This window comes from Cydia splendana, chromosome Z, assembly GCF_910591565.1.
Source record: "Cydia splendana chromosome Z, ilCydSple1.2, whole genome shotgun sequence".
NCBI lineage: Eukaryota > Metazoa > Arthropoda > Insecta > Lepidoptera > Tortricidae > Cydia > Cydia splendana.
Window position 1 is genome coordinate 43,895,746 of NC_085987.1, and position 17,440 is coordinate 43,913,185.

Genomic DNA, 17,440 nt, shown 5'->3' on the forward strand with positions numbered 1-17,440 from the left:
GCAAATTTTCCGATGGTTGCCATTAACATGACAGTGATTTTTCAAATAGTACTCCCATGTATATTCCTCATACACGAACTTTGAACCGTGGGGTCATTTTAATGGTTCCGTACCCAAAGGGTAAAAACGGGACCCTATTGCTAAGACTCCGCTGTCCGTCTGTCCGTCCGTCCGTCTGTCCGTCCGTCCGTCTGTCCGTCCGTCCGTCTGTCCGTCCGTCCGTCTGTCTGTCCGTCCGTCCGTCTGTCTGTCACCACGTTGTAACTCATGAACATTTAAGTCGCGCTCGCATACAACAAACGTGATTTTTTGCGTAATGGTACGGAACCCTTCGTGCGCGAGTCCGACTCGCACTTGGCCGGTTTTTTTGAGCTCTAGTCTGGCTTAGTATAGTTATTCTAGTTGGTTGGTAGGTAGTATATCTTGTCACCAAAATGCCCTTAATGCATTTCACGATAATCTATTTAGCCGAATTCAATGCTACGTTTGTCCCCAAAGAACAGTCGAGCTTGATCATCATAAGGAGCCTTTGTTAATATGCACTATTTATGCATTCTAAGGCCGTTGAGATAACTTGCACATTGCAGCATTCATGGTTAAATAATAGTGATGTACCGACATGGTTAAATAATAGTGATTGATTTGGCCGACTAGCCGACTAATCGGCGCTCTAATGGCCGATTAGTCGGCCGACTAGTTAGTAGTAGTAGTCCTTTTGTGACATAATATGTAAATAAAATGTATATATTTAAGTTCTCATTTTAAGTGAATTGTACAAATTCTTATGAGAATAAAGAATCTTTAAACCGACTAGTCGGCTAGTCAGCCAGATCGTTAGTTTCGTATTAGTTCAGGTGAAAAACAATAGATTTGCTCCTTTCGTTGCGCCGCCATCATCATATTAGCTTGGCTAAAAGGTGTTCTCTACAGGTTCAAAGACCTATCACAAGAATCCTCGTTCAATTTCTGTCTTTAGTTTTAGTCTTAACCTATCCCTTGTGGTCAGCGTCTTTACGAGCAACGTGCCCTGTCTAAGTCTCTAAATTTTGCAATAACATTAATAGTTCCTCATGGCGCTACCATTACAAAAAAAATGAACTACCATTACATGACATTACACGAGAATCAGTTGAGAGGAAAACACCAGCCCTGACCTGTAGAGGAAAACGCCAGCCCACCAACATACGATAACGATCAAACGGTCAATTATTTATATGAATAAAGTTTTCGTATGCATCCTGAATAGGTATTTTAGTAAAATAAACATAAAACATATGGTATTCTTTCACTAATAAAGTGCCGACTAATCGGCCATTTTTGCCGACTAGTCGCCGACTAATCGCCGACTACAAATGTGGCCTACACCCCTACATCCCTATTAAATAATCCATCAGCCAGTAGCAGAAGATGCAAAGCGGGCGTGTACAAAATGAACTAGCGTCTAGTTCCCTCCCTAGCGTCTCCCGACCGTCGGAGTCTAGTTAAATCTGTGGCTGCTGCTCGATGCAACGTTGGCGCAACTGCGCAGCGACGCCATTCTCCATAGCGCTGACTAGACGCCGACACTCTAAAGACGCTAAGTGTGGGGTGGCCCTAAAAATACAACATAGACTGTTAGAACATAATACGGATGTGTCACACACGGACTTAGGATCTAATTTGTCTTTCCGGTTCCTGATAGTTATGAACATAGGGGCAATAAACGCCCATAATTTTGGTACAGTGAAGTGTAAAAATATGGGTGCACACATCGTACTCAAAAATATGTCCCATAGCTCTTATGCCAGCGAATTAAGAACTATGAGACGTATTTTTGAGTAAGTTATGTGCACTTATATTTTTTACACTTGACTGTACCTATGCCGCGAGGACCGTATGCTTTATATTTTACTAGTGGCTCTGTGAGCTGTAGACCTCGCGAGCATAACTTATTGGAACCGTGCACGATGACAGCGCCACACAGCGGTTTGATCAATCAACAATACGAAATTTTTAATTTATAAAAAAAAAAACGAAGTTTAAGTGAAAAAAAATACAAAAAGTTATGTCTTACTGGGGATCGAACCCAGACTTTCTGTGTGCACACAAAATAAGCGAATATTTGCAAAATGCGCCATGATAGTTCTTAGCTAAGCTGACGAAATTCGGCTACTCATTCTCGAGTAAAAACTAAATATCTAAATACCGTCTAAACCAGCAATACAATTTTTCTGCATTTTTTTCCATTTACTATGTAAACATGTCTCTGTCTGTCAGAAAATACTCTTATGATATCGATACGACTATTTGTTTAAGCGCGAGGTATCACAACTCCTCCATTTTTAAAAAATTTCAAAAACCGGATCGACAAAAAAAAATTATTTACTCATAAAAACTGATCACAAAATTTCACGAAAATCGGTTGAGAACTGTGACCTGTAGGGGAGAACATCCGGACATACAAAAGCAAAATGCCCCAGTCGAAACGTAGACCTTCGCTACGCTTCGGTCAATTATAGAATCATGAGCATACCGCTCATATAGCCACTTATAACCTCTTGGGGTTCAATGTCCCAATACTAGTAAATACCCTCCTTCCTTCTTCTTCGCGCTATCCCAGCATTTACCAATACTAGTAAATACCCTCCTTCCTTCTTCTTCGCGCTATCCCAGCATTTACCAATACTAGTAAATACCCTCCTTCCTTCTTCTTCGCGCTATCCCAGCATTTACCAATACTAGTAAATACCCTCCTTCCTTCTTCTTCGCGCTACCCCAGCATTTACCAATACTAGTAAATACCCTCCTTCCTTCTTCTTCGCGCTATCCCAGCATTTACCAATACTAGTAAATACCCTTCTTCCTTCTTCTTCGCGCTATCCCAGCATTTACCAATACTAGTAAATACCGGTTGAGTCAAATTCTATTGCCTATTTTCCTTCTATGGTGGGCCGATAGAGAGGATAAATAATGCGATATCACCTGTATTAATAAATTTTGCCGTGCGCTATATAAAATGGGGAAGAGACTGCAAGACGGGCTACTTACATACGGTTTGATTCCCGATAAAACTATTCTTAATTGTTATAAGCAAGCATTTATTATTGAGCGATTATTATCTTTGCTTATTTGTCGCATTATACAAAATGTCAGCATTCAAAATTATGTTTATTCAAAAGTCCCATTACCCATTATCATCACCCCATATCATGAGTGATAATAAGTATAAAACTCTATACAACCTAATTTGTAAATCACCCAACTGCCTTTAAGCACTATACCCGCTTAATAAGCTCTACTTCATGTCTGTCTACACTATTATAAAATACCGTTAATATGCGCAGAGTCAAACTGTGCCGCGACACCGCCATTGTCACGGATCCACCGCAACAATTGACAGCTGTCAACAAAAACTACCGCGTAGCTAAACGATTATCGGGGCAACCCGTTAAAAACCTAAAACAGACTTACATTCACACAACACATTTTTAGCACTTTTGTTTTGAACGAGTATTTGGTTGTACTTGGCCGAGAAAGCGAAGATGGGGTCTTGTTTTAATTGTATATTTGCCTACACAAACACACTTGTCACACAACTAGAGTCTGTTCGAAAAGAGAAGAGTCGTGGAATGTATATTCTCTTTGCGCACAGACTCTAAAGCGTTCGTTACATATAGAAATGAACATAATTTATTTGAAACAACACAATCTTACAATTAACAGATGTTAAACAGGTGACATTATCTTATTGTAATTTAAAACTCTAACTACTTATTCATTTTCAAGCAGAATTTCTCCCAACGCTCAAATTGATTTGATGTTTGGTAAAAGTTGTTGAACTGTGTAAATTGTGTTAATATTAATACCGTGTTACAATGCAAGAATGTACTTTGTTTACAGCCGCATAATTCCAGTGTAAAGTTTAAGGGCCATTACAGACGGACTGCAACCCGACTGCAACTTGTATGGGAACTGCACGCCGACATTGCAGTTGGCGTGCTGTCGGCGTGCAGTTCCATACAAGTTGCATTCGGGTTACAGTCCTTCTGTATCCGCCCTCAGTTTCCGTTAGTGCTTACAATACAACGCACACAGCTTACGTTAACCTTTTCGACGCCGTGTCAAACACAAAAGCTGTCACGCGGACGCCACGTCACGGAAGTGTCAAAACTGAAATTGAACTTTATGCATATGCACGTAGGTCTGCGTTGCTCTGTGGTCTGTGACCGATTAATCCGTCGTTGGCGTTGGACCAGTGGGGAGACACTCCTGACTTCGGGCAAACTCGGCTCCGTTCGGCTCAGAATTGCTCCGAGCAATTATTAGGGTTGACACAACTTGACGTCCCTTTGCGTGTACGACCACAGATAAGATAATAACTTGAATTTTGACAACCCTAAATAGCCGAAAGGGATAGTGCCATAAGTTAGAAAGGGATCATGATTCGACCCTGAATCGCTGTAAAACTTCGGTTTTGTAGGAAGTGTCATTTCTGTACGGTAGTATTACTGTTTTAGTTTAGGTACTAGGAATAAGTAGATCTTATCTGTTTGCAATATGGTTTAAAATGGCATGTTAATTAAACGGGGTCCCTTTGTTTCCCATAAAGTTTTAAGTCATAATGTATTGTTTGTCATATTATCGTTAGTCATAAAACTGAAACCGTTAACTTTTCAGGATTTTCGTAAGGTTGTTCTGTAGATAGGTTAGGTTAGGTTAGGTTTGTTTTATGGCAATCCTGAAAAGTTACGCGTTTCTGAGAAAAACCAATTATGACTAACGAAAATTCGGACAAACAATACATTATGACTTAAAACTATTTCGAAAACAATAGAGACCCTAATTAAACATACAGGAGGACGAAATAGTATTACGGAAAAATAATAAAAGATTTTTAATTACACGCTCGCTAGCATAACAATCTCCTACGAGCAATTTTATTATTTTACTACGTCTCCATTTCGTTGATGTTGAATTTTATAAATAATAATGCGAACTAGAAAATACGTAAAGCTGTATTCAGCAGCGGTATCATGGTCGCATTTTTATCACCTGTCATTCCATGCGTCACTTTCGCACTTACATATTTGTTAGAACGTGACAGGCATGGTGACAAATGATAAAGAGCCGACCATATTAGCCCTACTGGAGATACGGTGGGTGATTATTCAATATATACTTCCAATACGTTTGACTATATTCCGATTTAGAAACTTTCACGTTTTGAACACATATTAAATCACATTTACAACCGGGTCTAATATCGAGAATGTTTTTTTGAAACGTTGTTAAATAAAGGTATACAATAAATTCACGATAGCCCCGGTTGAAAATGTGATTTAATATGTACTAAATTTGATGTTTAACAGGCAATGTTTTACATTGTAGGCCAGACAGGTCGTCAGAATGTAAACATTAGATCAAATACGCATAAGCATGCACTTAAGTACGGAATCACGAAGGCCAACTATATTCGATCGAAACCCGTTCACAGCTACTGCATATAATCCGCGCATTGTACCTACCTATCAATAGTGGGTCCAGGTAGAACTGGGTCAACCAATCGCTGCATCTCTATCGATAGGCCCTATGCACATGCAACTGCAACTGTTATATGACGTTATGCGTTACGCGCGTAGTGATTGGTTGAATGAACGCGCGACTCTGGTTGAACTGCACTTGTAGATATTTAACCTTTACTAAGACTCTTTATCCACGTGTGTGACGCCAGAATTACATTGTGTATCAGGGGCGGTAAACAAGAATTTACGAACGAGTGCGAACTGAAGCCCGAAGCTGAAGGCGAGGGCTTAATTAACACGAGTTCGTAATTCCTGTACCGCCCGTGGCAAACACAATGTTTTTCATCACACTTGTGAGAAATGAAATGGAAATAAATAAAACTTTGCCTAATTTCGTACGTACGTTACAGCCCTAGGTCGAAATTTAGGATTTACGGATCGCATCGCATACGTGTACTAACACCTTTTACGAGCAAGTGTGATGAAAATTGTGTTTCTTACCCGTTCAGCCTTATAGAACGAAATCACAACAATCCCTCGCGTAACTGCGTGTACAAATTTCAGCAACATTTCACAAGAATAAAGGAAAGTTTCAATTTGATATTGGAATATTTAGATACTCAGACAAAATCTTGTACCTACATTCTAGACCTGTGAGAGGAACGGACAATACTGTAGATATATTTGGAGTGGGCAGGTCAATACTCTCCTGAAAGTCTAATTTGGTAAATCAACGGCGCTCTTGACGCATCGAACAAATTTAGGAAGATACATAAATCAGTGATACAATGAGAGTACTCAGGACTCATTCTCACTCACTCACTCAAGTATACAAAATTGAAGTCGTACAATACCATGCATTGGGGCAACTTCTTAAGGGCAGTAGTAACACTAGAGTTAGACCAAGAAAAGTCTGCAGCGATTTTGATAGACCACGCAGTGCAAGTGTTATTACGTCATAATTTCATAGAAGTGTGACTTTTAAAATAACCCGAAAATATTCCGAGCACTCTATATTGTTATTGTTATATAAATATGGACTTTATGGAGCGCTACAAGAATAAAAAACTAAAACGTAAAGAGTTATGGATGCAGAAATCAAGTAATATTTGAAACATACTGGATAAAAACGGCGTTCTAATCTCAATACAATTGATATGAATTTACCACCACTACTTACTACACATCATGAATTTAAGAATGAACATCTGCCATAAGTACAAGTTTGTATTGTCAATGTCTGAACGATATGTCCATGTTTACCAACAGTGGCGAAAAATGCAAGTATTTAATAGTAGCAAGGCCTTGCCTTGCATAGCCGTTGAGTACGATAACATATAATTCATATAAACATATCGAGATATAGTGTATGACATGCGAGTCTCGTGACTCACAGGAGATAATATTCATCGCCGCACATTTATAACCGTAATAGAATAAGAAATATAAAGTGTATTGTATACAGAGGCATGGTGAGAATGCTGCTTGGATGTATACATACAATCATACATATTATATAGACATTGTGGCTCCGAGACTGAATGGGACATAGATGATAAATCTTTTATAATTGTTGTTCAATTAACACGTTCAAACACGTTCAACAACACGAAATTAATACAATAAACGTGAAAATTGCAAAATTCATTTTTCAATATTTTTTCATATTCGACTTTAACACATTCGACACCGCGTACCCGACTCTCGGGAACTCGTAAACTTTACTCAGATGCCGGCATACCCGCTAGTCGGGCAAGAGCTATAAACCTACACGCGACGCCGAAGTGCCCGACAGGCGGGCAAGCATTGCATCTTCACTACCTCAGGGCTGCCACTGCCACTAACAGAAAAAATTGTAAGTCTTCTGATTATTATGTGGTCGAAAAGTTGGTACAGTTGATTATTATATTTTATTACTTCACTTTGTATTTTTATTTACTTTGCCTAATGCGATTACAAAATAAAAATTCTTATTAGTTGGTTACGTGAACTTGCATACACGGGTATGTATCAATAGGAGTTAGAATTAGGAGAAGAACAAAACGGGGAGCCTAAACAGATGAGACAGCAGATTTAATTTTATCCACGTACTTATACGAAAGTTACTTGGCAAAGCCCTGAGCGTCCGCCGCTTGCCCGACTAGCGGGTTCGCGGCGTGCGGCATTGAGTTGCACGTCGTTGCCCGACTAGCGAGTACTGTCGGTTTCTGGGGTATTGTTTGAAATTTTGCCTGGTTGCGAAAGTGTTAATAACGTAAAATTTATGTATATTTTTTATTACCGTAATGTATAAGTATTAAACACTTATTATATATAACGTAAACGTACTGATGCTCGACGCGGCCCCAGTACATGTCATCTTGAAACTTAAGTCATTGTCAATGTCAATAGAGGTGACAGCAAGGTGTCATCTATTGGGCATTAGCATGTCGAGCACTAGTACGTTTACCTTAACTAATAATAAAATGTGTGGCGACTATAAACTTGAACGCATTTTTTATGACGTGTATAATCTGGTTAAAGTATATCCCAAATGTTTATAAGGCGATATCATGTCGATAGTTCATCGTAGATAAAATACATTTTATTTGTGTTTTCGTGTAAGGAAAATTATATTTATATTTAAATATAATTTTCCTTACAAGTTACTCGTACACAAGGGAACAGAAATATATTTATCCGACTGTGGCGGTTATCCTATTTGGTTCCATGGTTACGGGTTCAAATTTCAGTAAAGGCAAATTTTCCGATGGTTGCCATTAACATGACAGTGATTTTTCAAATAGTACTCCCATGTATATTCCTCATACACGAACTTTGAACCGTGGGGTCATTTTAATGGTTCCGTACCCAAAGGGTAAAAACGGGACCCTATTGCTAAGACTCCGCTGTCCGTCTGTCCGTCCGTCCGTCTGTCCGTCCGTCCGTCTGTCCGTCCGTCCGTCTGTCCGTCCGTCCGTCTGTCTGTCCGTCCGTCCGTCTGTCTGTCACCACGTTGTAACTCATGAACATTTAAGTCGCGCTCGCATACAACAAACGTGATTTTTTGCGTAATGGTACGGAACCCTTCGTGCGCGAGTCCGACTCGCACTTGGCCGGTTTTTTTGAGCTCTAGTCTGGCTTAGTATAGTTATTCTAGTTGGTTGGTAGGTAGTATATCTTGTCACCAAAATGCCCTTAATGCATTTCACGATAATCTATTTAGCCGAATTCAATGCTACGTTTGTCCCCAAAGAACAGTCGAGCTTGATCATCATAAGGAGCCTTTGTTAATATGCACTATTTATGCATTCTAAGGCCGTTGAGATAACTTGCACATTGCAGCATTCATGGTTAAATAATAGTGATGTACCGACATGGTTAAATAATAGTGATTGATTTGGCCGACTAGCCGACTAATCGGCGCTCTAATGGCCGATTAGTCGGCCGACTAGTTAGTAGTAGTAGTCCTTTTGTGACATAATATGTAAATAAAATGTATATATTTAAGTTCTCATTTTAAGTGAATTGTACAAATTCTTATGAGAATAAAGAATCTTTAAACCGACTAGTCGGCTAGTCAGCCAGATCGTTAGTTTCGTATTAGTTCAGGTGAAAAACAATAGATTTGCTCCTTTCGTTGCGCCGCCATCATCATATTAGCTTGGCTAAAAGGTGTTCTCTACAGGTTCAAAGACCTATCACAAGAATCCTCGTTCAATTTCTGTCTTTAGTTTTAGTCTTAACCTATCCCTTGTGGTCAGCGTCTTTACGAGCAACGTGCCCTGTCTAAGTCTCTAAATTTTGCAATAACATTAATAGTTCCTCATGGCGCTACCATTACAAAAAAAATGAACTACCATTACATGACATTACACGAGAATCAGTTGAGAGGAAAACACCAGCCCTGACCTGTAGAGGAAAACGCCAGCCCACCAACATACGATAACGATCAAACGGTCAATTATTTATATGAATAAAGTTTTCGTATGCATCCTGAATAGGTATTTTAGTAAAATAAACATAAAACATATGGTATTCTTTCACTAATAAAGTGCCGACTAATCGGCCATTTTTGCCGACTAGTCGCCGACTAATCGCCGACTACAAATGTGGCCTACACCCCTACATCCCTATTAAATAATCCATCAGCCAGTAGCAGAAGATGCAAAGCGGGCGTGTACAAAATGAACTAGCGTCTAGTTCCCTCCCTAGCGTCTCCCGACCGTCGGAGTCTAGTTAAATCTGTGGCTGCTGCTCGATGCAACGTTGGCGCAACTGCGCAGCGACGCCATTCTCCATAGCGCTGACTAGACGCCGACACTCTAAAGACGCTAAGTGTGGGGTGGCCCTAAAAATACAACATAGACTGTTAGAACATAATACGGATGTGTCACACACGGACTTAGGATCTAATTTGTCTTTCCGGTTCCTGATAGTTATGAACATAGGGGCAATAAACGCCCATAATTTTGGTACAGTGAAGTGTAAAAATATGGGTGCACACATCGTACTCAAAAATATGTCCCATAGCTCTTATGCCAGCGAATTAAGAACTATGAGACGTATTTTTGAGTAAGTTATGTGCACTTATATTTTTTACACTTGACTGTACCTATGCCGCGAGGACCGTATGCTTTATATTTTACTAGTGGCTCTGTGAGCTGTAGACCTCGCGAGCATAACTTATTGGAACCGTGCACGATGACAGCGCCACACAGCGGTTTGATCAATCAACAATACGAAATTTTTAATTTATAAAAAAAAAAACGAAGTTTAAGTGAAAAAAAATACAAAAAGTTATGTCTTACTGGGGATCGAACCCAGACTTTCTGTGTGCACACAAAATAAGCGAATATTTGCAAAATGCGCCATGATAGTTCTTAGCTAAGCTGACGAAATTCGGCTACTCATTCTCGAGTAAAAACTAAATATCTAAATACCGTCTAAACCAGCAATACAATTTTTCTGCATTTTTTTCCATTTACTATGTAAACATGTCTCTGTCTGTCAGAAAATACTCTTATGATATCGATACGACTATTTGTTTAAGCGCGAGGTATCACAACTCCTCCATTTTTAAAAAATTTCAAAAACCGGATCGACAAAAAAAAATTATTTACTCATAAAAACTGATCACAAAATTTCACGAAAATCGGTTGAGAACTGTGACCTGTAGGGGAGAACATCCGGACATACAAAAGCAAAATGCCCCAGTCGAAACGTAGACCTTCGCTACGCTTCGGTCAATTATAGAATCATGAGCATACCGCTCATATAGCCACTTATAACCTCTTGGGGTTCAATGTCCCAATACTAGTAAATACCCTCCTTCCTTCTTCTTCGCGCTATCCCAGCATTTACCAATACTAGTAAATACCCTCCTTCCTTCTTCTTCGCGCTATCCCAGCATTTACCAATACTAGTAAATACCCTCCTTCCTTCTTCTTCGCGCTATCCCAGCATTTACCAATACTAGTAAATACCCTCCTTCCTTCTTCTTCGCGCTACCCCAGCATTTACCAATACTAGTAAATACCCTCCTTCCTTCTTCTTCGCGCTATCCCAGCATTTACCAATACTAGTAAATACCCTTCTTCCTTCTTCTTCGCGCTATCCCAGCATTTACCAATACTAGTAAATACCGGTTGAGTCAAATTCTATTGCCTATTTTCCTTCTATGGTGGGCCGATAGAGAGGATAAATAATGCGATATCACCTGTATTAATAAATTTTGCCGTGCGCTATATAAAATGGGGAAGAGACTGCAAGACGGGCTACTTACATACGGTTTGATTCCCGATAAAACTATTCTTAATTGTTATAAGCAAGCATTTATTATTGAGCGATTATTATCTTTGCTTATTTGTCGCATTATACAAAATGTCAGCATTCAAAATTATGTTTATTCAAAAGTCCCATTACCCATTATCATCACCCCATATCATGAGTGATAATAAGTATAAAACTCTATACAACCTAATTTGTAAATCACCCAACTGCCTTTAAGCACTATACCCGCTTAATAAGCTCATGTCTGTCTACACTATTATAAAATACCGTTAATATGCGCAGAGTCAAACTGTGCCGCGACACCGCCATTGTCACGGATCCACCGCAACAATTGACAGCTGTCAACAAAAACTACCGCGTAGCTAAACGATTATCGGGGCAACCCGTTAAAAACCTAAAACAGACTTACATTCACACAACACATTTTTAGCACTTTTGTTTTGAACGAGTATTTGGTTGTACTTGGCCGAGAAAGCGAAGATGGGGTCTTGTTTTAATTGTATATTTGCCTACACAAACACACTTGTCACACAACTAGAGTCTGTTCGAAAAGAGAAGAGTCGTGGAATGTATATTCTCTTTGCGCACAGACTCTAAAGCGTTCGTTACATATAGAAATGAACATAATTTATTTGAAACAACACAATCTTACAATTAACAGATGTTAAACAGGTGACATTATCTTATTGTAATTTAAAACTCTAACTACTTATTCATTTTCAAGCAGAATTTCTCCCAACGCTCAAATTGATTTGATGTTTGGTAAAAGTTGTTGAACTGTGTAAATTGTGTTAATATTAATACCGTGTTACAATGCAAGAATGTACTTTGTTTACAGCCGCATAATTCCAGTGTAAAGTTTAAGGGCCATTACAGACGGACTGCAACCCGACTGCAACTTGTATGGGAACTGCACGCCGACATTGCAGTTGGCGTGCTGTCGGCGTGCAGTTCCATACAAGTTGCATTCGGGTTACAGTCCTTCTGTATCCGCCCTCAGTTTCCGTTAGTGCTTACAATACAACGCACACAGCTTACGTTAACCTTTTCGACGCCGTGTCAAACACAAAAGCTGTCACGCGGACGCCACGTCACGGAAGTGTCAAAACTGAAATTGAACTTTATGCATATGCACGTAGGTCTGCGTTGCTCTGTGGTCTGTGACCGATTAATCCGTCGTTGGCGTTGGACCAGTGGGGAGACACTCCTGACTTCGGGCAAACTCGGCTCCGTTCGGCTCAGAATTGCTCCGAGCAATTATTAGGGTTGACACAACTTGACGTCCCTTTGCGTGTACGACCACAGATAAGATAATAACTTGAATTTTGACAACCCTAAATAGCCGAAAGGGATAGTGCCATAAGTTAGAAAGGGATCATGATTCGACCCTGAATCGCTGTAAAACTTCGGTTTTGTAGGAAGTGTCATTTCTGTACGGTAGTATTACTATTACCAAAGACCTATGTAACTCCGTATAAGATGAATAAAGTCTAAGAAAAAAACGTGCCTCGGAAATCAAGAAAAAGTCATTCTCGGATAGATGACACCTTTGGCCTATGGTCGGCTAGATGGCGTTGACGACACCGTTTTATATTTAACAATTTTAACACATAGGTATCAGTGAATGAACATGGGTCAAAATGATATAAAAATAATAAAATCATTTATCTATATATATACGTTTTTTCGATAGTTTTATACGTTTTCATTTTGAGTTTTAGTCGTGTGTCGATAGATGGCAGTAAATTTACTGTGACTACAAATTTTACTATGACAGGACCGCTCTATACTACCTATTCTCTTTGCTATTACTTATTCTGTGGTTGGACCTGCGCTTCGGATATATCGGTCATTGGCATCCAAAAGGTTAAACTAGCAGGCAGCGTGGCACCTATTGCAATTTAAGTTGTAGATTTATGCCACAATAGCATGCACAGCCCCTATTGTATAATATACCATATTCCCGTCATCAAAATCCCTAAAGTGCATTGTTACTTCTTTGCCAAGCGATTGTCTTAATTTTTTGCCAAGCGATTGTCTTAATTTTTTGCCAAGCGATTGTCTTAATTTTATGCCAAGCGATTGTTTATTTTCTAAAGGTGCAATATGAAGTGAATATGAACATGTGAACATTATGAACCATCGTCCTATTAACTGACGCTTCGTAAACCTTATTATCTAAGACATACGGTCCACTATTGGTCAATTACGTGGGTTTTTCTCCAATTAAGGGAGAACATGCTTATCTTCCAATCCCAAGGGAATGTTTGGTTTTAAAAGATGTGTGGAAACACGTTAAAATGCATATGCATTGTTTTGTGTTATTGTTTGAATGAACTGTATGCTCAGCGATATATGTGGTGTTGCTTGGGCTATTGATTATTTAAGAGCAATGACATATTGGGAAACATTTACGCGACGGAACAGAGAAAATGGTCTGTTCCGTAGACAAAGCTTTTGTAGGTGTGTTCTTGTTAAATATTTACTAAGTAAACTGCTATGCGAATCCTTTCAATGATCTACTACTCATATTCAAAGTAAGGGCCGCCCCACACTAGCGTCTCCCGAGCGTCGGCGTCTAGTCAACTCTATGGCTGCTGCTCGACGCAACGTTGGTGCAACCGCGCAGCGACGCCATTTTCCATAGCGCTGACTAGTCGCCGACGCTCAAAAGACGCTAGTGTGGGGTGGCCCTTATAATTGCCGTAAGCTCTCCTCCTACTTTATACCTAACTTAAGATTTACTCTCTGCAAGCAATTGTAAGAATCACTGTTGATGAAGACATATTCATTAATATTCATTATTTGAGCGAATTTATTTTGTTTTTGTTTTCTACGCATTTGCGATTGGTGTAAGCCGAAACTTTGATTGGAATTCAATGAAATTGGCTGACTCATCTCGGTTGGGGCCCGAGGTTTAGTGTCACGCTACATGATTGTATATTTTCCTGCGGTCAAGTACGTAACATGACGTTTAAAACATGAGAACTAATTTATACGATTACTCGATTACATCACGTTTAGTAAAATAATGTGCAAAAGTCGTATAGGTTTATGGCGTTATTCCTGTTCGCACAACAAGCCTCAATTAGCTATTAAGCGTTTATCTTTATCTATCATTTCGACTTTGTGTATTGGTAAGAAAGAAATAGAACATAAACTAACTGATTGTGGGTTAATTGTAAAGTTTTATCAATAAGGAGGTTAATAATTAAACCTATAACCTGAATTATTGTTCGCTACAGGAAGGCGTGAGCGGCGAATGGAAAGGCGCATGGGTGATGCTGATACGTCGGGTGCTCGTCTACTACACCAGTAGGGAGAGCGGGCTCTGCACCGTCGACCTGAGGAAGACGAGATGCGTCGGTAAGTTACTAGCTACATATACAACTGGCAGCAGATCCAAGCCCCGCACTGGGCAGAATGGCGAGGAGCATGGGTGATGCTGGTACGTAGGGTGCTCGTCTACTACACCAGTAGGGAGAGCGGGCTCTGCACCGTCGACCTGAGGAAGACGAGATGCGTCGGTAAGTTACTAGCTACATATACAACTGGCAGCAGATCCAAGCCCCGCACTGGGCAGAATGGCGAGGAGCATGGGTGAAGCTGGTACGTAGGGTGCTCGTCTACTACACCAGTAGGGAGAGCGGGCTCTGCACCGTCGACCTGAGGAAGACGAGATGCGTCGGTAAGTTACTAGCTACATATACAACTGGCAGCAGATCCAAGCTCTGCACTGGGCAGAATGGCGAGGAGCATGGGTGATGCTGGTACGTAGGGTGCTCGTCTGCTATACCAGTAGGGAGAGCGGGCTCTGCACCGTCGACCTGAGGAAGACGAGATGCGTCGGTAAGTTACTAGCTACATATATAACTGGCAGCAGATCCAAGCTCTGCACTGGGCAGAATGGCGAGGAGCATGGGTGATGCTGGTACGTAGGGTGCTCGTCTACTATACCAGTAGGGAGAGCGGGCTCTGCACCGTCGACCTGAGGAAGACGAGATGCGTCGGTAATCATACTACTGCCATTGTGAGCTGTAGACCTCGTGAACCACCAAATACCTATGTTTTTGTGAGCAGGTTCTATTCTATAACCTGCTCACGAAATATCACGAGAATCGCCTGAGAAATGTGATCTGTAGAGGAGTTTTGCTGGGCATACTCGACGAATATTATTACGAAAACTGTGTCAAAAGTGCCGTTTTGGTTGAAAATATTTCACTTTTGACACTGACAGATCAGTATCGTATCGCTGTGATATCTCATAAGCATTCTTCGAATCGGGCCGTCATTCGCGCTTCTCGCTCGGTATGAAATATTGAACAAAGACCAGCCATGCGGGAATGACAGTTTACAGACGTTACGTGTCTTATCTACCATGATATTGGTTTACGATAGGAACCGTCCAGTATCGACACGGTGATATTACGTAACGGTTTGGCCGTAGAATTTTACGAAATACTCTTTTTATGAATTTTATGATCGCTTTAATATTTAGTTGCCAACTTATTATTTTAGACCCCAACCTAATTTTTTTTGGTAGTATGATTTTTCTGCCAGTTTTTTAATAATATGATGCTTAAATTTGAGGCTAATATAAATTTATTGGTGCTAAAATATTAATTAATGCACAGCCAAATTATATTATTATATGCCCAGTGAAAGTTCCTGTTTAATATGTTAGTTGCCCGGTTAATAATAAGCCTTTTATTTATACATTTTTCTCTCATTAAAATTTAGTGAAGTAATAGCATTACACAAGATGAACTTAACAATAGTAAGTACTAGCGACCCGCCCTGGCGTCGCACGGTTACACAAACCCTTAACAAATTACACACCTAAACCTTCCTCAAGAATCACTCTATTGATAGGTGAAAAACCGCATGAATATCCGTTTAGTAGATTTTGAGTTTATCGCGAACATACATACACACCAACAGACAGACGCGGCGGGGGACTTTGTTTTATAAGATAAGATACAACTTGTATCAATAATTCTTTGACAACAGCGGGCCTACCGCGAACCACGTTCGACGTGTTGCCTCTCAGTCACACTTGTAAATTCATACGTAAGTGTGACAAGGAGGCAGCACGTCGAACGTGGTTCGCGGTAGGCCCTCAGTATAGAATCATTAGCAGCGGCTAATCTTAGGCTAACATTGGGAGACCTGTTTTACTGTTAGACTCTAGTAAATATTCAATTAAAGCCTTACTGCATTGAATTAAGGTCTAATATAGGGAAGTATCCTTCGAACGACCTTTACTCGCTCGCGGAAATGAACGAGCACGAAGGTATTTTATAAATAATAAAATAATGTAGTATCACGTAAATATGCTAAATACCTACTCAAGTATGCTTTACCAGCGAGTATTAGTAAAGGATAATATGGATGCTGTTAAGCAATAATGTGTCAACCCACATTAATTTTTCAATAAGATGTCATCTCAAAAAATTTACGCTTAAAGTTGACATTTTATTGCAAAATGGATGTGGGATGACTCATTTTTGCTAAACACCATCCATATATATTGATTTGTGTCTGACTAGAATTTAGACCAATATTTGTTTCGGTATGATGACACAGTATGTAATTCATAGTACTAAAATTTTGTAGACTAGGTACCTAATGTTGATGTACCATCAGTCGCAGAAGTGCATGGCGACTTTGTCAATGAATTTATTCATAATTACTCCATGCAATTTCGCAGCTCACTGTACGTTTATTTTTTAAAGTGATTGTAAGGTGGAAAAATTAATAAGTAATACACACTATATTTCAAAAGTATAAAAATACTATAATGACTAATCTTTAACGTAAATGCAACCTAAGCGCACATAACTATACTGGTAAAATCATAACTCATAACCCGTCCTATAATTCTGCCTCGCCACAACAGCCGTTAACCTTTTGGACGCAACAGCCCTTTTCCCATATCACTGACTAGACGCCGACGCTCAAAAGTCGCTAGTCTGGGGTGGCACTTGTACACACTTTTATTCGTGGTAAGGGCACAGTTAAGTAAGTAAGGACTGTATCGTTTATTATGGATACAACTTTACTTAGCCGTTTTTTCTGGTATTATATTTTTATTAAAAAATTACACATATAGTTTAATTAGTGCTTTAATAATAAGTAACATTTCGTCCTGGGAGATCACGTAAAGC

General features: G+C 39.7%; 1 protein-coding gene and 1 long non-coding RNA gene across 2 annotated transcripts in view; one reads left to right on the plus strand and one right to left on the minus strand.

Annotated features, from left to right (window-relative positions):
• The window catches only part of LOC134804157 (uncharacterized), a 460,972-nt gene that overhangs the window by 241,678 nt on the left and 201,854 nt on the right, over positions 1-17,440 (minus strand). The window lies entirely within an intron of this gene.
• LOC134804144 (arf-GAP with Rho-GAP domain, ANK repeat and PH domain-containing protein 2) overlaps positions 1-17,440 on the plus strand; it is a 45,569-nt gene that overhangs the window by 14,807 nt on the left and 13,322 nt on the right. The window contains exon 3 of the mRNA XM_063777088.1: positions 14,519-14,639. Within this exon, the coding sequence (XP_063633158.1) occupies positions 14,519-14,639 (121 nt within the window). The remainder of the gene's footprint in view (positions 1-14,518; positions 14,640-17,440) is intronic.